Source organism: Maylandia zebra, linkage group LG3, assembly GCF_041146795.1.
Source record: "Maylandia zebra isolate NMK-2024a linkage group LG3, Mzebra_GT3a, whole genome shotgun sequence".
Classification (NCBI taxonomy): Eukaryota; Metazoa; Chordata; class Actinopteri; order Cichliformes; family Cichlidae; genus Maylandia; species Maylandia zebra.
This window is the reverse complement of record NC_135169.1, coordinates 41,963,944-41,989,280: the sequence shown is the minus strand read 5'-3', so window position 1 is coordinate 41,989,280 and position 25,337 is coordinate 41,963,944. Positions and strand designations below refer to the sequence as shown.

The 25,337-nt window shown below is 41.9% G+C and overlaps 1 protein-coding gene across 7 annotated transcripts in view; it reads left to right on the top strand.

Annotated features, from left to right (window-relative positions):
- Nucleotides 1-2,534: 2,534 nt before the first annotated feature.
- Nucleotides 2,535-25,337, top strand: part of LOC101473428 (sodium/potassium/calcium exchanger 2) — a 50,946-nt gene continuing 28,143 nt past the window's right edge. For 2 of the 7 annotated variants that reach the window (XM_076881878.1, XM_076881877.1), the window contains exons 1-3: nucleotides 2,536-2,925; nucleotides 3,975-5,052; nucleotides 25,152-25,198. In XM_076881878.1, coding sequence (XP_076737993.1) covers nucleotides 4,149-5,052; nucleotides 25,152-25,198 — 951 coding nt within the window. In that variant the 5' untranslated portion in view covers nucleotides 2,536-2,925; nucleotides 3,975-4,148. Of the gene's footprint in view, nucleotides 2,926-3,974; nucleotides 5,053-25,151; nucleotides 25,199-25,337 lie in introns of all 7 variants that reach the window. The other 5 variants (XM_004554397.5, XM_076881876.1, XM_004554401.5 and 2 more) reach the window with 5 other exon arrangements.

Below are 25,337 nucleotides of genomic sequence, written 5' to 3'. Positions count from 1 at the left end.
TGCTGCTGGTGTGGAAGCATGAAAATGGCTCAGCTATTGGCCATTTGGTGTCATTAAATCAATACTTAGATCAGGTTTCTTGATTTACTTTCACACCTACCTGGACCCAGGCTATAGGGGGAACTCCACAGGTTTTTGCATTATTAATAAATTTGTAGATTTACAAAACAACCAGTACAAGAGCTGCTCACTTCGCAAATAAATCCCTTACCAAAAACCATAATGGTTACTGGTCACAAAAGATCATGCTATCAATAATGTGATGTAAGTTAAATCTCTCTGCCTCTGTGTGTTTCCTGTTAGGTAACAAGAAACAGCCACAGGGTACAAGAGAGGTTAGCAGAGGGGGAAATCAATGAGGTCAGTGAATCGTGATTTGTCATACAGCACCAGACCATTAGTGTCACACGTACTTTGTCACACTGCATAAAGATTATTTGTCTGTGTCAGTCCAACAGGAATTGTCCCACAGGCTACTAAGTAGCTGGGGACTTATTTGACATGAGGGGGAATCATGGCTACCCCGTGTACTACTGCAGGGTTTTGTGAGATGAAGAGGTGGCATGGGCTGACATATTAAAAAATGAACAAATTGGAATATGACGCTCATCCATCCATTCATTCATTTTCAGCTATTTATCTGGGTCTGGCCTGCAGAGCAGCAGTCTGAGGAGATGTCTAGACTTCCCTCTCCCAGGCCACCTTCTCCAGCTCATCCGCTTGTCTGTGGGGACACCAAAGGAGACTGGTATAGGCAGCAGAGAAACATGTTCCACCCAGCATGTCCTGGGTCTCATCCAAGTCTCCTCCCAGCTGGGGATACCTGAAACATCTCACCTAGAAGGCATCCAGGAGCCATCCTAATCAGATGCCTGAAGCACCTCAACTGGCTCCTTTCAGTGTAGAGGGGTACATACTCTACTTGCCACTCTCCAATAAAGCTCATGTGATCTTTAAAGTTTATAAAAAATGACCATATTAGATTTAAAGTTGGCCACTGTCGTCTTTCAGGTCTTGCAATCATTCGCCTCTCGATCACTGGAAGTCGTCTGTGAAGGTTCTCAGTCATCCAGGTCATCGTACTCTAAGGAGCTTGGAAAGAAAAGCGTCTGGACTTCATTAAGTTGCTTGAAGACGTTTCACCTCTCATCCGAGAAGCTTCTTCAGTTCTAAGGTCAAATGGTGGAGAGTCCCAGATTTAAACCCTGTGGGAGTTTCCCCCCGAAGAGGGACAAAGGACCCCCTTATGATCCTCTACCTAATCACATGAGCCAAGGCGTGAAAACGGGTGTAGGTCACAATCAGCCAAGGTTTCAGGTGAGCTAAATCTGCTATACTCAGTTTCTGTTTGCATTGCCTCCAGGTGGGCTGGAAACATTACAACAGACAGAGACAAGTCCCAAAAGACACAAAAGAAACATTTCCTATTTAAAGAATGTGAAATTATTTTTCTTTTATAAAGGTAGTTAAACGTGATGATTGAAAGAGGTGTTAAGGTAACTGGCTTAAGTGTGCAGATTAATCCATAATATATTGTTCAACTCTTTGCCAAGTAAATGTGAAGGGGAAAATGAATTAGTGAAATTGCAGGAAGTAGACAATTGCTGATATGGGATTTTTAAGACTGATATCGATTTTTGGTGATTTGAAAATTTGAAACATTCGCCATTTTTTCTCCTCTTAGACACATGATACATTAACAGGTTTCCCTAAAAAAAATTGCTAAATGTAATTATTTAAGTGGATAACTCTTTTACCTTTTCTCCGACTGCTGGGATGAGCTGGTTGTTTGTGTTTTGTCCTGTGGCCAACAGAAGAAAGCGCCCTCTAGCGGTCAAAATATGCAATATCAAAACTCATGAAGGGTGTTTCTTCCCTGTCATCTATCCAGTGCCACCCCCCCCCCCCCCCCCCCACACACACACACACACCCCACCACCAATAAAAAATAATATAGCTAATCAAGTAGCTAATCTGGGGGCTGATGTATTGATCGCGCTCTACCAGGAAGTAAATGCACATTATTACAAATCAGTCCAGTAAATAATCATGCGGTAAAGTTTAAACATACAAGCAAAAGAAAGAAAACAGAACAGCTGCGTTTTACTCTTGTTTTCTACATCTTGAGGTAAGCCAAGCTAAGCTGCTGGGGCAGAGCCTCTTCCACGATGAACAGAAAGATGTGACAGCGGACCTGAATGATCTCATTAAACACTTGGCAAGAAACCAAACCTTCCCAAAACCGAGCAGAGGTGTAATTTGGGGGCGGGGGGGTTTAAAAAAAGAGAGGCTGAATTCTATCTGGAGCATGCTCTTTAAAATGAGCGGTGCTGCATCGCTTGGCTCCAGGGTTATCTTTAAGAAATGGATCCATCACGCGCATGTAACCTTGAGGTGACCCCAGCCATGCACACAAATTTTCTAAGCTGAGGCATATCCACCTGTTCCGCCATCGGGGGAGGGGGATCAGTGGAAATACTGCCTTTGCTGTGTAACCACGGCAACTCCTCCCTCAAAATGAAACATCACCAACGCCCCCACTGCGTGATCAGCGGAGGGACGGATGCGCTGTCTGCCGCTTACCTGGCTTTAATAATAAACCGCCAGGTTCACGTGGTCAGCCCTGCCCAGCACAATATTCTGCCACTTTAGAGAGGTCGTTTCGACTGGGAGATTTTTTTCTCTCTTTGTCATCCCAGACGGCAGAGATGCTGCTGCTGCTCTGAGGGAGAGAGGTGAGCGCATTCTTCACCTCCCCAACACTCACCCCACCCCTCAATCTAAAGCTCCTCCTCTGTCGCTGGAGAGCTCAGACCGGTCACACTTTGCTCAATGAGAGCAAGAGGGCAACGGAGACGATTTCCTAATTTCAACCTGCTGCAACTGCTGCTGTGCCGTGCGGCTGTTTTCTCGCCTCTTTCAAAGGTAAGGACGCGGTCTGCAGCCTGTCCACGCGTCATGCTCCGCGGCAGGGAACTTAACGTTCGTGAGGGTGATGCTTAGAGCTGTTTCTGATGTGGTGATACCCCTGAAAGGGCGAATGCATTAATGAAGGGCAGACGGGGGGAAAGAGCTGTCAGTGGGGCTGGTATGTCAGACCATCCGTGCAGCATCAGTGAAAAGTCAAATAGGACACGGCGTGCGTGTTTTGATGTGCTTCCACTTGCGCAGCGTCGTCGGAGGCTACATGTTTACAATCTTGGACTGCAGCCCTGTGGTGTCCGTAAACCGTCGGCCTTTTGCGTTGATATTGTCCCAGGAAATAGATAAATACATTTAAAAACTCATTATGATTTTTGTTGAACAGCTGGATAAAATCAGAATTGAAAGGGTTCGATCAGGATCAGCTGCAATCAATCTGTCAGTGAGATAAGTTTTCTCTCTGCTCGCATATCTTGTGGTTTGAATTGGTTTACTTGGAAACGTGGAGTGCTGTTGATTCAGAAATACACTCGGTAGTAGGGGGGCTTATGCTGTGAGGCCAAAAATGACAAAGTCATGGTGGATTTGCGTGCAAATGTTCAGACTTCAGATCATGTGAATTCTGCATGTATTTTTCCTTAATATGTGTCTTTGTTTAACTGCTTGCCTCCATCCTCTCAGATGGAAACAGTTCAAAACAGTGTCCGTGTCATATGTATTAAAAATGCTTTAAGCAGAGTAAGCCGCACGTGCATGGCTCTAATTCTTGGATCTTGTTTGCTACATGTCTCCTTCTAGCCTGATGTTTTTTGGGGAGTGGGTTTATAGTGGAGTCTTCCACAGTGACACTGATTTACTGGTTGTTTAATGTTAGTGTGTTTAGTTTGACTATGATAGAATGATTACAAATTAATAATTTGTAATCATTCTATCTTAGATTTTTAGGACCACTAATAACCAACCAAATAAACCTTGTGTAAAATATCAAAATCACCTCTTCAATTTCCCTCACTCGGTATTCATTTTTTTTTCTTCCTTGTTCTGTCCATCAGAGGCGAATATGACGACATCATTTGGCAAACCAGACCCTGGGAAACACCTACTGTCAATTCAGTTAGTTTGAAACCAAACACGACATGATGCGTTGTCTCCGGTGAAACTTGCTCCGCCACTCTCCCCTCTTCTGCGCACCTATTGAGAGAGAGGACACCAAAAGCTGCATAGACATGGGGTCAGATCAACCCTGCATGGATTCTCCAGAGCCAAGACCCATATTGGGTCCTGCCTGTAAGCAGCTGGGCCGTCGGTGTCTGAGGAAAAAGTTCAGGCCCACACGAATCTTGGGGTTGGCCTTCAGTCTGGTGGCCTTAAGTGCTGTCTCCTACAGTGCCTTTGCCTGGAACTCAGGAGGTGTCAGCGAGCCAGTGCTCCCCCAGGAGAGTCTCCATCAGTCGGCCCCACACAGGACCCTACTTTTTACCCAACACCAGAGAGACCCCAACGTGTCAGCTGACATGCCAATAGCCATGAAATCTACAGCAGATAGCAACGACAGCCAGGGGGAGTACCCACCAGACATTTTTACCCTCTCCCAGAGGCGCCAAGGAGCAGTGGTCCTCCACATGTTTGGCATGATCTACATGTTCATCGCGTTAGCCATCGTGTGCGACGAGTTCTTTGTCCCGGCGCTGACAGTCATCACAGAAAAGCTGACCATTTCCGATGACGTTGCGGGCGCCACCTTCATGGCTGCGGGAGGATCAGCTCCAGAACTCTTCACCTCCGTCATTGGCGTTTTCATCTCGCACAGCAATGTGGGCATCGGGACCATCGTGGGCTCGGCCGTCTTCAACATCCTCTTTGTCATTGGGATGTGCGCCATCTTCTCCAAGGAGATCCTCAACTTGACGTGGTGGCCGCTCTTCCGTGACGTATCCTTCTATATCCTGGATCTGATCTTGCTCATCATCTTCTTCCTGGATAACGTCATCTCCATGTGGGAAAGTATCACGCTGCTCACGGGCTACGCCGCCTATGTGATCTTCATGAAGTTCAACAGCAATGTCGAAGGATTTGTCAAAGATTGCATGAACAAGAACCAAGTGGTAGAAGTAGAGGTACAACCCAAGGTGAGTTGAAATGATAGTTTCAAACAATAAAGAAGTTAAAGTAGGTGTGCAGACGTTAGTTTTAGTATTTTTGGCTGCTAGAAATGACCTCGGATGTCTCCTCTGGTATGGGCACATTCATCCCTTTCAGTCATTCCACGCAGCTTTAGATGCTACTCTAATAAAGTCAGACTTGCTCTGATAACCCAAACCTAAATTGTCTGTGGAGACATGCTTTAAAATGATATGTATCTAACGCCTTTCTCTCAAATAGAACCATTGTCTCCTCACTTATCTCTTAGATCTTCCAGCATGTGACTGGTGATGCCAAACATATGCTTTACTGTCTTCCATCGCACACGCTCATTATTTCAAAAATAATCAAAACTCTGTGGGCGTTGAGGATGGAGCACTTTCAACTGCTAAACTGATTGTACATCAGTATGATTCACTCGTCGCTGCTGTGCAGGGCTGGCATACTGTATTCCACTGTGGGATTAATAAAACAGAATCAAATGTGTAATTCTGGGTTAAGCTCTACAAATTGTTTCCCAGTCTGACAACCAAATGCTTTGGAAAATCTCAGGAGCGATTTTCTTTCTTTCTTTCTTTCTTTCTTTCTTTCTTTCTTTCTTTCTTTCTTTTTTTTCTCCTGCAGTTAAAGATTTCTCACATAAAAAACCAAACTGTCACGTGAAGCGCACAAACGCACGCAGCTTGATGAGGTAAACCACGCCAAGTAAATGGCTTCAGAATTGGCACGGCAACCCTGTGCAAGTGTCTTCACATTTACTCTTAAGTGGAATTCTTTTTTTTTCTTTTCCTTCCTCGCTTGAAGGCTTAAACATCAAATACTTCCCAGATAAAAACAGTCAAAATCGCTGTGTTGCTTCATTTCACTTTCACCCCCCCCACCAATGACACTTGAGGGCAAAAGACACCGCACTGCAATTTGATACTTGTGTAGAGATTATCCGGATGAATTTAGATTTCTTTGTGACATGAGATGGAAATGAAATTTGGAGAAGGATGCATTGTAAAGCTTTCACTAAATCGGGATTTATTCTAAGTACATAAGTGATATTTAAACAGCAGGTTACACAATGCTGAGGGAAAAACTCTCGAAGTCGGTAGCACCTGTCTGCTGTTCAAAAACTTAAACGCTTAAATAAACTGATCTGTTCTTTTCTTTTTTTGTTTAAATTCACCCACTTCATGTAAGCAGTTACCTTTTGCACCTGTGTGCTGTTTAAGCTGTATTGTTTTCATATAATGCACAAGAAAAAAAACTGCGCTTGCCAAGTGCCAGAAAAAGAGTCAGTTGACCTTGAATTGCAATGGATTCTGGGAACTTTGGCTCAGAGAAGCTTGCGCGTGTGTTGTGTCTGTCGTTAAAGCAACTTCTAACAGAGGGGAGAAAAAAATGGGAGCAAGACAGATGATTCGATTAAAACCCTTCATCATCTCAGCATTCCTTACAACAAACTGAGCTTTTTCCTCTCTCTTATATTGAGGACAGCGATACGACGCTGCAAGTCTCAGCATCCGCCCTTATGAAGGAAGCAAAATGTGTGAAGAATGCCAATATTATTATTATTAAATAATTACTTATATAGGCTGTCTGTTGACCTCTTTTTGTTTTGCAGTCTGGGTCGACAGGGTTAATAGAACTGCAAAGGCACAAATATTATTAGAACATAATCATCTAAACACCCTTGTTTAATCAAGCTTTGACACTTTCGGGACGTGTGTATTTCAAGGCACGAGTGTTATTTTGAGAATTAATTGATACGAGCAGGCGCGCGTGTGTATGTGTGTATGCTCAAGTTCATACGTGAGCGATGGATGGTACGATGAGTCATAAAAATGTTAGGCAAGATAAAACTGAGTCTTATTTTTGCTTTTTTTGTGATGAACTGAGTAGCCCTTAAATCTGTTCATTGTTGTGGATGTGTTCAAAGGTGTTCCTAATCCTCCATACAGCGGTGCGGTGCAGTCTTGCAATGGAAGGGACGCTGGGCTGTATAGTTATGTCCCATGTCCTTGAGTAAAACACATGGTTTAACAAAGGGGGGGCTTCCCTGAGATTATTTGGTTCTTTAAGAGATTGGGGTGTCACTTTTGTGTTACTGTTAAACAGGAGAGAAATGTTGTGCTGTGATATGTGAGGGTTGCTTGGTAAGATAATTGGCAGCTAGCCGTTTAATCCTGCATGTATGCCGTAAGTGCTATGAAATATTAGATCCTGAGTTTGACGTGAACCCCCAGCTTGGTGTTCTGCATTTAGAAGTCATCCGTGAGTTTTGTACCATCTGTGACTGCTACCTTTCATCACATTACATAACTGCTTGTACCACGTTCTTGCTCTTTTTTTTTTTTTTTTCTTTTTTTTTTTGTTTCTGTCACAAAGGGTTTCTTTTGTGTGTCTTGTTTATTCTGCTCCCAGTAACATAAAAATAGATGACTTTGTTTCTCGTATTTTCACAGAAAGTAATGCTTTAGCTTCCAGGCAGAAAGTTAACCGGTGAGAGCTTTGTTGGCTTTTCGATCACTGGACAAATCAGAGGTGTCAAACTTTTTTTCTCCTTTCTTCTTTTTTATTTAATCCCGTGGGCCTAGATTTAACATTTTTAGTATGACAATAAGAGAACTGCCACAGCCACGCACAGGCTACTGAAAGTTATCAATCAATCAATCAATCAATCAATCTTTATTTATAAAGCACTTTTCATACAGAGAAAATGTAGCACAAAGTGCTTTACATAGTTAAAAGCAGCCCACCCCACCCTCCAACTCACTCCCCACACTCTCAATACACATATATCCCCCCACCCACACACACATACACACACGCGCACACTTAAAGAGTAAAAATTGGGCTGGGCTCGCATGAGCCAAGTGAGGAAACACTATAACAGGGAGCCGTCTGCACCGGGAGCCGGTCACAGACCGCAGCCTCCAGGCTGGGCACACAGCAGGAGGGAGGCAAAGGAGCCCCCCAGCCAGGCTGAGAGGACCCCAGAGACCCAGCAGCCACGGTCAATAACAGCCCCGGTGCAGAGAGCGCCCTCCGAGGAAACACTGGAGATATGACGCAATACAATATATATAGGGTAAAATGATAAAATAAATAAGAACAGGATACAATATAAATATAAATAGAATAAGAAGATTAAAAAATGAATAAGAATAAAATCAAACAAATATTAGGTAAATCCTAAATTAATAATAGAATAACAGGATAGAATAAATAAGCATAAAATAAATAAACGCTAAGTAAAAGCTAAATTAAAAAGGTGGGTCTTGAGCCTGTTCTTGAAAACATGTACGTTCTCTGCGGCCCTGAGCTCCTCCGGCAGGCTGTTCCACAGACGAGGACCATACCACTGAAACGCTGCCTCTCCGTGAGTATGTGTCCTGACTTTAGGGACAATCAAAAGGCCAGTACCAGAGGACCTCAGGGTCCGCGAGGGTTCGTATGGTAAAAGCAGATCTGAGAGATAGGAAGGCCCAAGACCATTAAGACATTTAAAAACCAATAAAAGAACTTTAAAATCGATCCTGAAACACACGGGGAGCCAGTGCAGCGATTCTAAAACCGGTGTAATGTGGGCCCGCCCTCTGGTCTTCGTCAGCACACGAGCTGCCGAGTTTTGCAAGAGTTGTAAAGTTGAAATATTCTTCTTAGGAAGACCAGAGAGCAGTGCATTACAGTAATCAATGCAACTGGTAATAAAAGCATGCATCAACATCTCCGTGTTGGCCCGAGAGAGAAAAGGGCGGACTCTGGCTATATTTTTTAGATGATAAAATCCAATTTTGGTTACATGTTTAACATGTGGGATAAAACCAAGCTCAGAGTCAAAAATAACACCCAGGTTTTTCACTTGTAGCGAAGGACATAGTGAAAATGCCTCTAATTTAGACAAGAGTTTCTCTCTCTGAGCCTCAGGACCGACAATTAAAACTTCAGTTTTGTCCTGGTTAAGCTGTAAAAAGTTTTCTGCCATCCAAGATCTTATATCCAAGATACAGTTAAAGAGGGCATCCATTTGTCTGGTGTCATCAGGAGACACGGAGATGTACAGCTGCGTGTCATCAGCGTAACTGTGGAAGTTCACTCCATGCCTCCTGATGACACCGCCGAGAGGGAGCATATACAAATTAAAAAGTACAGGGCCTAGAACCGACCCTTGAGGCACACCACATGTCATTTTATGGATCTTAGAGGAGCATGTATCCATACTCACCATAAAAGATCTGTCAGAGAGATAGGAAGTGAACCAGCTGTGTACAGCACCAGAGAGGCCCACCATGTGTTTCAGTCTGTTTAAAAGAATAGCGTGGTCTACTGTATCAAAGGCTGCGCTTAGATCCAGTAGCACCAGGACTGAGAGCTTTTGGGAGTCCCAGTTACATCTAAGATCATTTAAAACCTTTAGGAGAGCCGTCTCTGTGCTGTGGTTCACCCTAAATCCAGACTGGAATATCTCCAGGATCTGTCTATCATTGAGAAAATCAGTAATCTGAGTAAAAACAAGTTTTTCTAAGACTTTACTTAAAAATGGTAAGTTGGATACAGGTCTGTAGTTATTAAAATCATTACAATCCAAATTGCTCTTCTTCAGAAGGGGCCTCACCACCGCCATTTTAAAGGCAGCAGGGAAGGCTACTGAAAGTTATATGCGTACAGTTGTTTTATCATCAGTTTGTGCAATTTTCTATAATCTCTTAATCCAATTTGCACAACTATGAATGGTCAGCACTTACCCCGACCTGGACATGCAGTAAAATAGGAGAGCAGCACCTTTGAATTTTAACAAGTTCAAGGCTTCACGTTGTTTGGGGAGTGAAAACATATGAAGGGTTTCACACTCCTTCCAGCAGGCTAATCTTGGCTGCACTTGAAGTTTAGTTCAATCTTATTTACCAGGCAATGAATGAATTACTTGGAGGTGGAAAATAAACTCTGCTAGCACAAGTGAATGGATGCATTCACTCCCAAAATATGAATCTTAAAGAATGTTTTCAAGTTTATGTGACTACTAGCAGAACATTAGCATTTAGCATTAACGTTCTTTGGGTAACATCAGACTAGTTAGGTGCAACTGATATGATAAGTTATGGCAGTTTGACATAGCATGCTCATCCTTTAAGTTTATATTGCTAACATAGCTGTAATTTTAGCTCCTGCTTTCTCTCCATCATTGCACAAGAGACAGCACCAGCTAAATTTACAGCTAAGCTTACAGTACTGCATGTCGCTAACTTTGCTAAGTTTTCAAAGTAGCCTGGAAAGCTAATGGGTGCTAATGCTAAGGAAGCTCAGTTTATTTTAGTGATCCCTTTCAAATATATCTGGTGTTATAAAAGGCAATGCTTAAACAATTTATTGGAATAAGTGATGTAAAAGCTTAGTAACACACATTGTAAGACCACATGTCCACAACTTTGAAACAAGCAGATATTGGAAGGAAGCATTTACCTTTTCATTTCCTGATGGTAGCTAGTACTTCTGTTTACCTAGTGAGTAATTAGCTGTTGCTTAATCTCACAATAAGTACACTTGCCCACAGAGTTGGGTTGCTACCTTAAGGCCATATTAACTTCTGTGGTATAATCCTTACCTGCTGTTAATGAGTTTTATTCTTCTTATTTCTGTTTAATATTACAGAGTGTCTTTGGGGTTTAGATGGTAGAGATGACACTAAAGTTGAACGTTATTTACTGCTATTATTGTTGTTATTGTTGAAATTTTGCAGTAAGGATTTCAAAATAGATAATAAGAAATATTTAATTTCTTCATATGGGATGAATCTTAACCAGTATCTCTCCAGGCTTTCTGAAGTGTCTTTCAAAGTCTTTATTCAGATTTTAGCTCATTTTCAGTCCAGTCCTTCTACCTGGCAGTTTTCAGAAGAATGTTTTTTAAGACAACATTAATACTTACACTGACCTATGAATCATGGCAGCATACGTGGCAGGACTAAAAAGATATGTACAGCAGATTAACAATAGCGGAAATTCATGTGCTTAGGAAAAATATCCGGCAAGGACCTGACAAATTTGTTGGGGCTGTTATCCCAGTTGAAAAGTAGCATCAGATTTTGACCCATTAGGCAATATCACCTGGAAAGCATTTGATTAGAAATATCGTAATTTTTCAGCATAGCATCGATCCTAAACACACTGCCACTGCATTAGAAGCATACCTCAATTGGAAAAACACAAAGTGGAAAGTGTAAGTCATGGATTGGCCTCCCCATAGCCTGGACCTCAGCCTTATTGAAGCAGTGTTGGATCATCTTGACAGAGAAAAGATTAAAAGGCAGCCAACACCCAAAAAATTGCTTTAAAATGTCCTTTAAGAAAGAGAACTATTCCTTATTCCTTATTCTTAAAGAAATAATGTGTAAGCTTTCCTTAGAGTTCAGGTTGTGTTGGAAAAATAAAGGTTGTCTCTAGAGATAATGCTCATGAGAGTTGTATAAATTTTGTTTTTGCCTTACGGAAAAATGTGTATTCTCTAACCAGTTCCAAATGGAGTTTGACTCGTGGTATCCTTTAAATTTATAGAAATGATTATTTTGAAATACTGATTTCATAGTGTCAGTTCTCTGTCTCTAAAAGTATTGCAGAATATGTGTTTGCTTTCAGTATATGTTGTGTGCCACTGTTGTTTTGACATGTGCTGTATGCCTTAAGCTAAACTTCTCAGGATGGTGATGAAAGGTGACTTCAGCGTTGTGCATATCTGCGCCCTTAGCTATGATGGTTTGTGGGTCAAAGATGGGCCACTTTACTGTAACACTGCTGTTAACTTTCATCTGTTTTCTTATAGTGAATCTACTTAATGTGGTCCTGAATTAAGTGACTTTATGTGACAGAGTCAACTCAAGCCTGTGTACAGTTTGATTGCAAAATGCTGGGTCACTTAGTATGTGCACTGGGGCCAAAGGAGGCCACCCAGTGCTTGATTAATTTTCCACCCCATCTAAATGTTTGTCACCCACACATCCAGTAAATCCTTAATGGGCAGACTGTACAGACACAGTTCGAGGTCGCAGTAGAAATAGTAGGTCTGTCTTTAGCCTCACAAGCTTGGATCGTCATGCCACTGCAAGATAGATAAGTGCTGCTCTTAACTTTGGCTATTTTTTACTGCAAAAACAGCAGATACGTGTGTAGTAGAGTTGGATTGGCATGCTGATGGTGTCCCACCACAGCAATCATTTGTCCAACAGCCCAGTAAGCCAAGCCAATCAATGCTGGCATCCTAACCACACTATAAAAAAAGTAACTATTTAAAGAACCTAATCTGGCTGAACACGGACCAAAAAGGGTCTTTTGTCATCTGGAGGCCATCATCCTGACTGCCTCCTCTGGATCACCTTGCCTGGCTAACCCAGGCCTATTGCTATCACATTATCCTGTGACCTCTCACATTGTTTCAGCTGATGAACTGAAAGGCTGCTTTTGAAAATATTGGCTCAGGCAGATCCGATTACCCGACACTTTGCGCATGATGGTTTTATGAAAGACACGGCATTTCTGGATGAATGTGGTGAAGTCACGTTAAAGAAATTAAATGGTTAATGTCCTTGTACAGTGTACTGCATCATGCTATTCCACTAAACACAACAGCAGAGATCGTGAAATGAGAGATAAGTAACAGAAGGCTGTCAACAATCAAGCACAATAAAAAGTGTCACAGCAGAATTGAGATACTCGACCAGACCCTGCAGACTGGAGTCAAAGTCAGAATCTGCATTCGACCGTACTATTAGATTCCTGCTATCATCAGTGTCAGATGAGCCGGTGTGTATCGATGCAGTTGTTGCTACTGCTGAGATGGAAGGTGCGACCTCTGATGCATTACCAAGCTATAAATAGCGTCACGGAGGCAAGATCTTCCATCAGGACGTGCTTCAAAAGATCGGTTACAAAGCATGTTCTGTGCAGAGAGCAGACTGCTTTCCTCCCCGTGGATTTGGACATTCGGGCACCAGTGCTGCACATGCCGATGACGCTCTGCGCCTTCAGTATATTCACACATGAAAACCAGTTGTTGCATGGCTGCTTGCTGTGCGAGAACTCTTTGCCTCGTATTACGCATCCGTGGGATTATCTACCGTCATGACGGGCTGCACACTCCTTTTTAGCAAAGTCCAGATGGACACTGCTGAGCATAAATTATAAACTACATCTGTTTCATATTGCTATTTTAGGCTCGAAAGGATAATAAAAGTGAGTTGCCAGGCTAATTTCTGGGAAATCCTCTTGAAATGCGCATTTTAATTAGAGCGTGTTTTGTGCAAAAACGCAGGAAACATTAACCCCACTTTCCAGTGTACAGCGAGATTCTAGAGGATTGGGCGTCTCATCTCTGTCCTTCGGCTGCACGGTGGTGTACTTCTTTGAAAGTAGTGAGATTTATGGTTTTATCCTTTAAAAGCAAAGTTGTAGAAAGGACCTTGCTTTTGAGCAAAATGAAAAAGAGGCGCCGACGGAGTCAATAATCTTTCTGTGTGTTCATTTCAGGCCCAAGGTTAGAGATGCTCACATAATGGTTAGTAGAAAAACCCTACAACTAATACCTGAGCATTGTTTAGCATGATGACTCATCAATCTTTTCATATCCTTTTATTTATTTTTTTTAAAGAAAGGTTAGTTTTCTGTGTTTTTTTCCATCCGTTCGTGCCATTTTACAGTAATATGGACACATCTTTGTGAGCACATACAGTATAGAAACAGATGCAGAGAGAGAGAGAGACAAGTGCGCAGCAAGCAACAACGGAGCCAGAGTCCAATAATTTAAAAATAGAAAGCCTGCAACTTTGATCTCACCATGACGATGAGGAGTCCAAGTTTTATCATCCGTTCCAGCTGTGGCTCATTGTCTGAGGAGGGAGGAAGGGCTGAGCGCTACTGTCGAGCCAGTAATTAGTTTTCCTGTTTTGGAGGTTTTACCTTGTTGTTGGCCTGTTAGACAAGTCAATAGAGGTGGGAAGAAAACAAAGGTTCAAAAGAGAGTAATGGAGTGATCAAAACATACAGTGTCAACTTTTACAGGCTTGAGTGGAGGGCTGTTTAGTTTCTTCAAGCTGTCTTGGCTGTGTCGTACTTCCCTGCTAGAGCTCGGCTTTTGTTCACATTCAATTCATTTGCATTCAGTGATTATAATTGTACTAGCTGAAGTTTTTATTAACACCACAGGTTTCTATGACTCCTTTTTTATGTCGCTCTGAATAATCAATTGTGGGTTCCCCCTTCCTTCTTATCAGAGTGGACAGTGGCTCTTTGCTGCCTCCCCAGTGCCGGTAATGATTTGAAGGTGACCTCGTCTCGCAGTATTTTGTCTGTGCAGTATTCAAATGCATAAACTGGTGTGCTTAGAGCAATTTAAAAAAACCCCAAAACAAAACATTGAAGCTTATCATTTTTACCATCCGTGGAGCTGTTACGATTTGGGCCGTTTCCAGGATCTTCACAAAGCAAAAAGAAATGTGCACATGGCCCTTGATACCAAACACTTCCAAGTTAATTTATGCACATAAATCTCCTTTAGGACTACCTTATCTCACCCTGTGATGCGTACATCAATTCAGCTTTAACCTAAAGAGACCACTTATGTAATTAAACTGCAATTTTCTCCCTACACTCCGACGCAGCCAGTTACATGAGACTCCGTTTGTTCCCATATAGCGCATAAAATTAGTTGATTAATCCATTAGCTGACTCACAGAAAACTAATCTGGCCATTTTGATAATGAGGAGCAGGTGGAGAGTTTGTCTGGGGCACTGAAAATTCACATTTATTAGAACGTTGGTGAGTATGCGAGAAATCTGTAAACAATGCAGTGCTTGCTGCGGCCAGTTGCCACTGCACCTGTCACTTTCATTTGTCTCGTTCATCACTCTGACTTCACTCATGCGGTAAAGCCCGAGGTCTCAGGTTTTGAATCTCCGCAAGTCAATTTAAAGACTCGTTATGTGTTATGTCTCTGTGCTTTGTGCAGCACCATGGACAGCACCGTCTCTTCTGCATACTTGAATATTAGTGACTGGAGTGATGGACTTTGTCTTTTATTATTTTAGACTCCAAAATCCCTTTAGCTTGGCGTTCTTGTTAAAGTCCACTGGTGTTAGCTTTACCATCAAGAGCAACCCAAGTGCGATCTGCTTAAAGGGTGAGGTTACCAGACTCACATGCTTTAAGGGTTTAAGTGAGTAAAAACATCTCCTTTTATTCATTTTTGAAAGAAATGCCATAACATTACAGTGGTTTCCTTCACTGATGGCTTTTTGAATAGGTTCCTTTAAAATTTCAATATTTTACCCCTTTTGAACAAGTTTATATGAAGCTCACATGGCCCCAAAAGGTGTCTTTCAAATTTCAAAGTGCCACCACAGACTTTTTATTCCACCAAGCTTTTATGCTCCTGGGGTTTTTTCTATTAGCTTTGATCCAGACTGGCTTTTTCAGTGTCTGTAGAGTTAAATCCTGCTGAGCAGATGAACCAGTATAGCTGCTGTTTGGATGTGAAAAAGTGCTTGAGCGAAGATAAATTGTTGCTTTTAGCCAACTCTCTGAGTAAATGTACATGAAATGACAGCACAGCTGTTGGCTTTAGCTCAGATTTATCGTGATTTTGTCAGGTGGCATTGCATTTAAAAACAAACCATAATTTTTAGAAGAGCATTGGCTATGGAAATTGCCTACAACTGCGATTTAAGTTTCATGAGGTGTTTTCACTATTTAATCCTTGGTTTGTTGTCGGATTGCAGTGGCATACAGGGGAGGAGGCTTTCCTTTAGTTGTTGGGATGTTGCCATCAAAAAAAATGGGTTAAAAGGGACAACTGAATAGTGTTGTGTCTGCTCTTGCAGCTGACAACAGGACGTGTTGCATGCTTTGGTTGTAGCTGAGACCCTTTACAGATGGACTTTAAACGAGAAGCAGCTCTGGCAAACGCTTTTTGACGTAGCGGGCGGTGAGAGGTGGAAAATAATGTAAAGTTTCCCCTTTCGATGTGTAATTGGTGGGGCACTAGAGCAATAGAGGTTTTAGACAACCTTATATTTTCTCTTCCTTTTAAATCTCCAAGCTTAAAATAAAAATGCTAAAATGAATTTTCAGAACATGGGACCTTTGATTCAGCGGTGGAGAATTGGCAGAGACACAAAGTGTCTGATTGTTGAATGCTGCTTTATTTAATGGCCAACACAGAGGAGTGTAACATGAGGCTGTTTGTCTTTAAAGCTTAATGAGTTTGTATTCTGATGTGACCTAGACAGTCTGAACAGCTCTGGCTCCAGCCTTAAAGCTGTCTTTATTGGAGGCCACTTCTTTGCGCATTTGTTTGTAGACCTTGGGGTAATTTTAGCTCTGTGGGCTAGCAGGTATCGGATCATCACATATGATATGAACTGTTCTGAGTTCATACTGTAGGGTTTGTGCTCTAAAACTCACTATCACACAATGATGGGGTTCTTTCTGAATCTTGCTGTGGTGACTCAAGGTCATAAAAGTCGAGGGATTTCCACATTTAGTACTGCAGGATTCTGATAGAGGTAAAACAGTTCTTGAAAATGTCATACGAGAGCGTGCGTGTGTGTGTGTGTGTGTGTGTGTGTGTGTGTGTGTGTGTGTGTGTGTGTGTGTGTGTGTGTGTGTGTGTGTGTGTGTGTGTGTGTGTGTGTGTGTGTGTGTGTGTGTGTTTATTTTTTTTTTCCCCAAGGGAGAACCTGAAGGTGAACCGTTGAAGCTTGCAAGAAATTCAAAGCCTTTATTGATCAAGGGCTATTTTTAAAGTGGGGTCGATTAAATAATGTAACTGCACTGTAAAAGCATCATGTGAAGGGCATCCAGATGCCTGCCTCAGGGGTGTATGAAATGACTGACACACACGCCCCCAGCGAGAAGGAAATGGCACATATGGTGGGAGGTGGCCGAAGACTGGCGAGACTTACGCACTCGGCTCCTTCCTTATGGAGATTTTTGACCCTCAGCATCAGGACCGCTAAGCTGCAGCAGCTGAACATTACATCAGCTCTGAGTTGTGGTTCATGTAATACCCGTAATTTGTGAAATCCAGACTGATGATGTCTGCGCCACACACAGCGCTCCCGTATAGATCTCACAGCTGCGCACAGACCTGACATCGCACGGATAACCGCAGAGACAGTTTAAAACTAAATCTAAGAGAGTAAACTCTTAAAATTGAAGTGATTGCAATCAGACAGTCTCTAATGAGCTAATTAGAAAATGCTCTGGGGCTCCGTGAATCCGCTGAAAGGTTCTCCTCCGCTGTTCTTATTTAAGAGGTTTGACACTTGGTATGTCCATCACTCACAGACAGATGGTGCATGTGGCTGCCCTTCAACCCAAGTCCATTTTAACTCAAGCCTTACCAAGGTGACCTGAAAGGGGCTCTTATCAGCATATTACCCTGTCTGCACTAAATGTCAGCTGGCCAAATGGACTGACCTGGAGGAAGCTTCCTCCGCATACTTCTGCCTCCACCTCCTCTACAAAGCCCCGCTGTGTGTGTTTGTGTGTGTGTGCATGCACTTTGCGTCAGATGGGAGGTAACTGTCTGCTGACAATTCAACAAAACAGATCAATAGTCAAGATTGTTTGGATGAGGTGCGATCAAATAAAAGTTGGAGCCTTAATGGAAAAAGATGACGTGAAATCCTGACAACGGTGACTGCAATGCGAATGCAAAATTAAGCACACCTCAGCTAATGAAGAAATCTGTTATTAATTTCCAAGTGTCCCATAAGACTAAAACTAACTAACGAAATTCCATGGATAGGGTACACCAGTCTTTTGCAGGGCTAACACAGAGAGATACAGAGAACCGCTCACACCTACAGCCCGTTTAGAATTTCCACTTAACCTCTGGACTGTGGGAGGAAGCCGGAGTACTCGGAGAGAGCCCACACAGGGAGAACATGCAAATTCTACACAGAAAGACTCCCTCTGGCCGGGCTTCTAACCCGGGACCTTCTTGCTGTGAGGTGCCTGCACCACATATTTGTACTGCTAAAAAGAAATGTGTGTCTTCCTCTGTGGGTTAAAGCAACCATTAAAAAGCATCAGTAATTCCCAGCAATGCATTACTTGGCATGCTCGGCATAAACAGCGTCGCTGTAGTTTATTTTAAGTCAACCCACAAACTCTGTCAGTTTAAGTCAGAGTGCCAAATGTGCAGTAATCCACTGCTTAAAATAGTCTGCAACAAATCCATCTTTATGTCTGTTCGAATAATATTTGCTAAAAAAAAAGACACTGCCCAACTGTTTGAGGAAATGAGACATTAAAAAAAAAGACTTTTTTTTTGAAGAGTAGGAAGAGATGGACTTGGCATGAAGTGCCACAGATGGGCTGAGGAAATTGGAAAGAGCTCAGTTATGGACTCTTTGTTGGTTTTTGACCTTCTAAAGAGGAATTTAAAAAGGAATAATACAAGATTCATCAGAAAACACAGATGATTATGTGCTGGATTAAATTAAAAACATGTAAGCTTCGAGGTGTCATTCACATCAGCACAGAAACCTGCTGTTCACACAGCCTGTCCCACAGTGTAAAGGCCTCATTGCTTGAGCATTGATGCAACCTCTGGTCACAAGAAAAGACAATGTGAATTCCCTGACTGGTTGGGCGGTGGTTCCTTTAGGTTGTTTGTTGTTGAGTAAAACTACTCCACAAATAACCTCCTTATGATTATTTAGGTCACTAGCAGTCTCCAGTTTGCATGGAGGATGCCAACTTGTCTGCAAACACTTGCTAACTGCTAGTTAAGTAGTAGTGAAACTTGAAAAGGCAGTCAAAATATGCATGCAAACGACAAGCATCTGAGGTCTCTTCTCTTTTTAAAAAATGTTTCCCTTAAGAGCAATGGTTGCCAGATGGTTGTAGGCTAGACTCAAGGCCCGTGAGACTGTGGGGCTGTCACCATGATTATTACACATCCAAGATGGCAGACAAGTTGATGTCCGGTGGTTAGCGATCATCTTTCTGCAAAGCTAGCTACCATGCAGGTTAGATTTGTTAACTGTCAAAACTATCCCACAATACAGAGCAAGCATGTTTATTTACTCATTCAACTAAAATCTTTGTAATGTTTAAGGTTTTTTTTCTACTGCTACTTGCTCCTTCCCAAAGTTGGAAGCTTGTTTTTTGTGTATGACAACAGCAGAGCAAGGCATGTTATCTGTATAGCTTAGGTTGCCTGCCCTGACTAGCATTGCAGGTTGCGCTCGATGTGTTTTCAGTGATGTGCTCTCGAGCAGCTCAACACGGTTGTTTAGCTGCTCGAGATCAACAAAATTTGGACAAGTATCCAAGTTTTTTCCTGGTTGTCCCTGTTGTGAACCACAGCTCCCTGTAAAATAAAGTCATTCGACACCACAGACTGACTGAAAAAGGATTCAACTTTATTCAATTGTGGCTGCGAGTCATCCAGGAAGTGCAACTTAAAAATTTTTTTTATAAAATTAAAAAAAGAAAATCTGGAGCAGAGTGCATCAGTCTTAAAAACAAAGAACCTGCATCAGTTTTCTTCTCCATCTGCAGATCAAAACCTGCTCTGATCTGATGGGAACGACAAACCGCAGACTTGATCAGTCTTGCAGGAGGTCCACCTCTCGCATTTATTCAGTTAAAACATTACATCGGACTCTCACAGTCAGTGTTTAATCTCGTGAATAAGTCATGTTTTGGATCATTATTATTCCAATATTGTTACACAAAAAAGTGGCTTTAGAACAAGCATATATAATATCAGGAGAATGACAAAAAGTACTTGTGTCTGATCAAACCTAGCTTTGGGTGATTACATTCGCTTGCTGTAATGACACAGCGTTTTTGTTTCTTTTGTTTTTTTTGTTACTCTGTTTGTCTCCCAAAAGTCTCAGTCTGATTGGTTCATGAGAAGGGGGGAGGGGGGATAAGAGGAGGCAATTTTGGCTTAGTCCTGGTGAGCATTGCCTTGTGGGAAATCAGTGTCGTGGCAGCTCCTGTAATTAGTTCTGCTTGTTAGAAAAATGAAGGGGTTACTAATTAGCAAGTGGATGGCTTCTTGACTTGTTGTGCATCTTTTCTCTCCATTCCTTGAAGATCATCATTATCGTCTCCCAGCAAAATGGGGGAGAGAGAGAGAAAAGGAGGGAGGGAGGGAGGGAGATGCTGCTCAGTCGTGCTGCTCAACAGTTTAGCTCTAACACGATGAGTCTAGATGGACAAATCTCAAAGGGTGTTCTGTCATGCTCTGACAGACAGTCAGTTGCCTTCTAAGTACTTGCAGGCAATCGCCGGGAGCTGTGCAAGATTTCACTTTTTAAGTTCACTCAGCAAGCTGGGCGGTCTAGACAGACTTACATATGCTTTATTTTTAGCATGTCCATCTCTGCTTTGACTGCTAAACTAAGATTTACTGTAGTATCACTTTTAGCTCGTGACAGCAATCAAAATGTAAAAGGCCTGTTTGGGCCGAGTCCTTAAACCGCACCATGTTTGTGGTGTTAATGCCTTTTGGAAGATTTTTATGTCAGTTATCGATCATACAACAAGACTTATTCAGTCAAGTGTGCTAACAGAGCATTTAAGTCTATTCTCAGGTCATGAGTAAAATTCTAGTATTGTTCCAATTTATTTAATACAATTTTATTTATATAGCTCCAAAAAACAACAAATGTCGCTTCAACACGCTTCCTAGTGTAGACCCTACAATAATATAGAGGAAACCCCAACAATCACATGACCTGCCATGAGCAAGCACTTGGCAATAGTAGAAAGGATAAACTCCTTTTTAACAGGAAGAAACCTCTAGTAGACCTATCAGGGTGGGGCAGCCAACTGCTACGACTGATTGGAGGTGAGGGGAGGGAGACGGGACAAAAGACAGGGAGCCGGGGATTAATAATAACCAACGATTCCATGCAGAGCAGTAAACACATAGTGAGTGAAAAAAGGTAGAGAAGAAACACTGCAGGCCTATTGGAGCGCAACTAAGGGAGGATTCGGGGTGACCTGATCCAGTCCTGACTACATGCTTTGTTAAAAAGGAAGGAAAGAATAAGAGGCCTGAGAGCTGAAAGCTCTGCCTCCTATTCTACTTTTAAATATCCAAGAAACCACAAGTAAATGAGCAGTCTGAGAGTGAAGTGCTCTAGAGTGATATGGTTCTAGGAGGACTTTAAGATAAGATGGGGCCTGATTATTCAAGACTGTGTGTGTGAGGAGAAGGATTTTAAATTCAGTTCTGGATTTAACAGGATTTATACATCACACTATTTAGCAGGTATCAGTGTATGTGTGATGCTCCCATACAGTCTATAGATAATCGAGCCATCTGTTTTCTTCAGTTTTTCCAGTTCAGGGTCACGGTGGGGGTGGAGCCTATCCCAGCTGCCATAGGGTGAGAGGCGGGAACACCTGTCACTAGGCTAACACAGACAGACAGACGGCCATTCACACTCACATTCACACCTACAACCAATTTAGAATCAGCAGTTTACCTAACATGCATGCGTTTGGAGGGTGGATAATCTTCAGTACCAATTGTAATACTTTGGGTTTTTATGGCAGATTACCTCCTAAACCATTCAATAAAAATATTTAAGGAAACGTTAGACAGAGTCAGAGATTTTCCAATTTCTAACCGAACTATTTATAGATATGAGAGCTATTATTTTCCATAGATCTTGACTTTAACATTTGTATCTTAAACCATGGCTAAAGGAAGAAGTTTTTAAAACTCTCTCAGTTTCTCATGTGAAATTTTGCTAAGACTATAACTGTATTTTAGCCACTGGAATACAATAATATCTGAGGAAATTAAGTGGAGATGATACGGACAGTGGCTCTTAAGAATTGAAAAATTTTATGTCTCTACTGTTATCGCACTTTGTAATATATGTAGAGTGTAATAATGAGGATAGAGATATAAAGAATCATCTGCAGCTGTGATGGATTTAATCAAACTCGATCGCTGGAAAACTCGATACTGTATAAAAAGCTATTATTATTCTCCTGTGTAATTTGGCTTGGGTGTCAAAGCATAAAGGAAATGCAAATTAAATTCCTCCAGAAATAGACCACTTTTGTGCTCTCTGATTGCATATGAGAAAACCTATAATCCACCACTAATATTGGAAATTCAGGAGTTCCAGCTCTGCCTGCAACATCTGCTCAGGTTCCTCTGAAAGTCCGTTCTTCATGGTTAAAAGTGGAGGTATTTTTTGCAGGATGTCACACCCTTCATCGATAATTCTGCACAAAGCAGTGTTACATGCATACGGCGGCGGAGGGACATTTATCTCCCTTTGCTGATCCGCTTCCAAGAATGATCCTGATGTGACATTACGTAAGAGCTGGAAAGCAGAGCCGGGGGTATTAGGGAACACAAAAACTCCAGAGAACATACTAATCTCCCTATGTGATTATTAGTCATAATATTTAACGCTGGCTTAATGAGCGACCCATGGCATAATCTCTATCTGGCACCTTCACCTGCTCTCTCCTAACCCTCCTAACTTGAATTTGAGGGAGTTAAATAGAATAATTATGCTAGACGGTGCAGTGAATTACCCTGAAGATGGGGCGGAGGGAGTTATAGTCGAATAGCTTTGTGGAAAATCTCAGGATTAGTTCAACTTCTGCTTAATTTTTGGGGCGAAATGTTTAATTTCAGCTCTCTCGTTTCTGCAATTGTTCAGTTGCCGCACAGCAGCAAAACTAATATATGGTAAATTATGAGCTGTTAAACAGAAACAGCGGGATACAGTGGGACGTGGTGGGTAATGACGTTCACAGGGACTGCAGTGGGGATTTTTCTTATAAATAGAGCACGCTAACAAGTCCAGCATTTTTTTTTGTTTTTTTTTTTAATGTTCAGTTTAATTAGTTTAAAAGTATTATTATCAAAATGAAAGTGACTCAATTTATTGCTCTTTTTTTCATAAAAACAAGAAATCTGTTAACATCCCACCCCTGCTTCGTGTACAGTTAGCAGATTTTTTAAAAAAAAAAAAGTTTAATTGAATGCAGCGTCATTTAGAAAATTAATCAGCGTGTTGACAAGTTTGCAGGCCCTGTCTCGAAATTTGTGCGTTTACCCCGCTTTTTAAAAAAAAAAAAAAAAAACTCACAAGATCAAACTGAACTGGCGTCTGATTTTCATTGTACATCTTGCACCTTATCAATGCACACCAGTGCCGCCTCTTTCTACACACTGCTGTTTGAAACCGTGTAGGCAGCGAAACAAAGCCTCGGTGCTGAACAAAAGCTTTGTGTTTGTTCTCTTGCAGTTAGAAACAGAGGCCTTAAGCGACTGTTATATCGCACACATTTTTGGAGATGAAGTGAGCACAGTTCTGTCAGGCAGTTGGTGAAAGGCTTTTGTTTCAAAAATAAACTGTGTTACAGTACTCTGCTGTACATGCCAAAAAGGCCTGCTGAGAACGATGGCAGGAAAATCGAGCGATTGTTAAAAAGGCTCGAGTCTCTTTGGCACGAAAGTTTTTCACATTAAAACTGGCAGAACACACTTATTTGATTACTTGGTGAGAGTTAGATGAGCTGATCAGTGCGACTCTCTTAAGAGTCTCAGAAGTTATAAATACGAAGCTTCGGCTGGAGGCTCGTTAGCCCAACTTCTCACATTAAAGCAGCTGCCACAGAGATTGTATAAAGAAAGATGCCACATGTTAATAAGATGCTAGTGAGTCCTTTTAAATTACAGGACAGCTTGCTATTTCTGTCTAATCCTCAGTAAAGGGCTCAAACAACTTTAAAGATAGCTTGCATAACAACTGGAAAACTTTGAAACTGGTACATTATTTGGAAACCATTATCAGCTCTGATTTCCAGTCTACAGGCAATAGATAATCACTTAACTTGATCCTTACCTTTACCTATACAAGTAAACCCATGTCTCAACATTTTAATAGTTTTTTATGGCTATAGTCTAAGTATGTGCATGCAATATATGTCTTCGTTTTAATTTTGATGTCTTATTTCTGAACAATCATGGCGACGAAATAACTGAGGCAAAGTTATTCGTTTTTTTTCTTTTGCCATGAGTGAGTGAGTGAGTGTGTGTGTGTCTAGGTCCGTCAAACCGTATATAAGAGGTCTGTCTGCACCAAAAATACCTCTCGTCTGGACCACAGAATGTATATAAAAGATGGGCATAGCTTCTGGGTAAGAAGCCAATGCAGAAATGCCATAAATTGACATTTTTTCTAATGTTTGAGTACGAAAGAGGTCTGGTTGTGTATCTATACGTTCCTCATTTCATTTGACTGTGGCGACAGTAAAAACGGTCCTGGTGAGTTTACAGCCTAGGTTGTTAAATTTGTAGTATCGTAAAAAAAAAAAAAAATTAGTCATAAAGGAGGGTGATGCATGTGTTCCACAAATCGCTAACCTACGAGTTGGCTCTTTGGTCAGATCTGCTCCTTGTTTGACAAAACGCAACGACCCGTACAGCAAAAACAGTCAGCCTGTGGCTTCACAACAGGCCTGCGGATGACATCATGGTTGCTATGTCCATTTTTTATCTACTTAAGTGCTGATTGGGCAGCACTGTGTACTCCACCACCTCCATCTTTGTTGTCGTTTTATTTTACATTTATTTGTTTAAGAAATTGCTTTTAAAGTTCAATACATGCGAGTAACCGCATTTAATAATCTCAGTATTAAACAACCATTTTGCCATAGCAAGCCACCTTAACTCTTCGCCTATACTTTCACATAGCAACAAGAAGCACCTTAAATTCTGATGCGAGTTGACAGCCTTGACTTAAATGACTCAAATCGAAATGACATATTTGAGTGTATTTCAAGGAAATTTAAGTCGACACGTTCTAATCCTGCTCAGCTTGTGACTGACACAGTAGGCAGGCACAGCAGTGGGGAGGAATCTGTCCCTCAAGTCTTGTCCACTTGCATCACAGTCAGTCGTCACCGTCACTGCTACTGTGCCGTAATGTCTTTCTCTACTGTCTCGTCGTCTTGTCTCTGTGGTTGTGTGAGGCTTGCTTCACATCTGTGTCTTGTTTTCTCTTCCTCTTCCCCCCCTTTTATACTTCCTCTTCTCTTTGTGTTGGATGAGAAGGCAAGTCCTGGGGCGCCAGAGGATGACGGCAAGTTGTCGGTAGGTCCTGTTTGATTGACACTCCCCCGTCTTCTTCTGTGTTTGTCCCTGTTTCTGTGTAGATGTATTAGAGCAACTTCTGTTTCTCCCGCCATACTGTGAAGAAGACATGTACACTGTTATCTCTAACCCTCAGCCT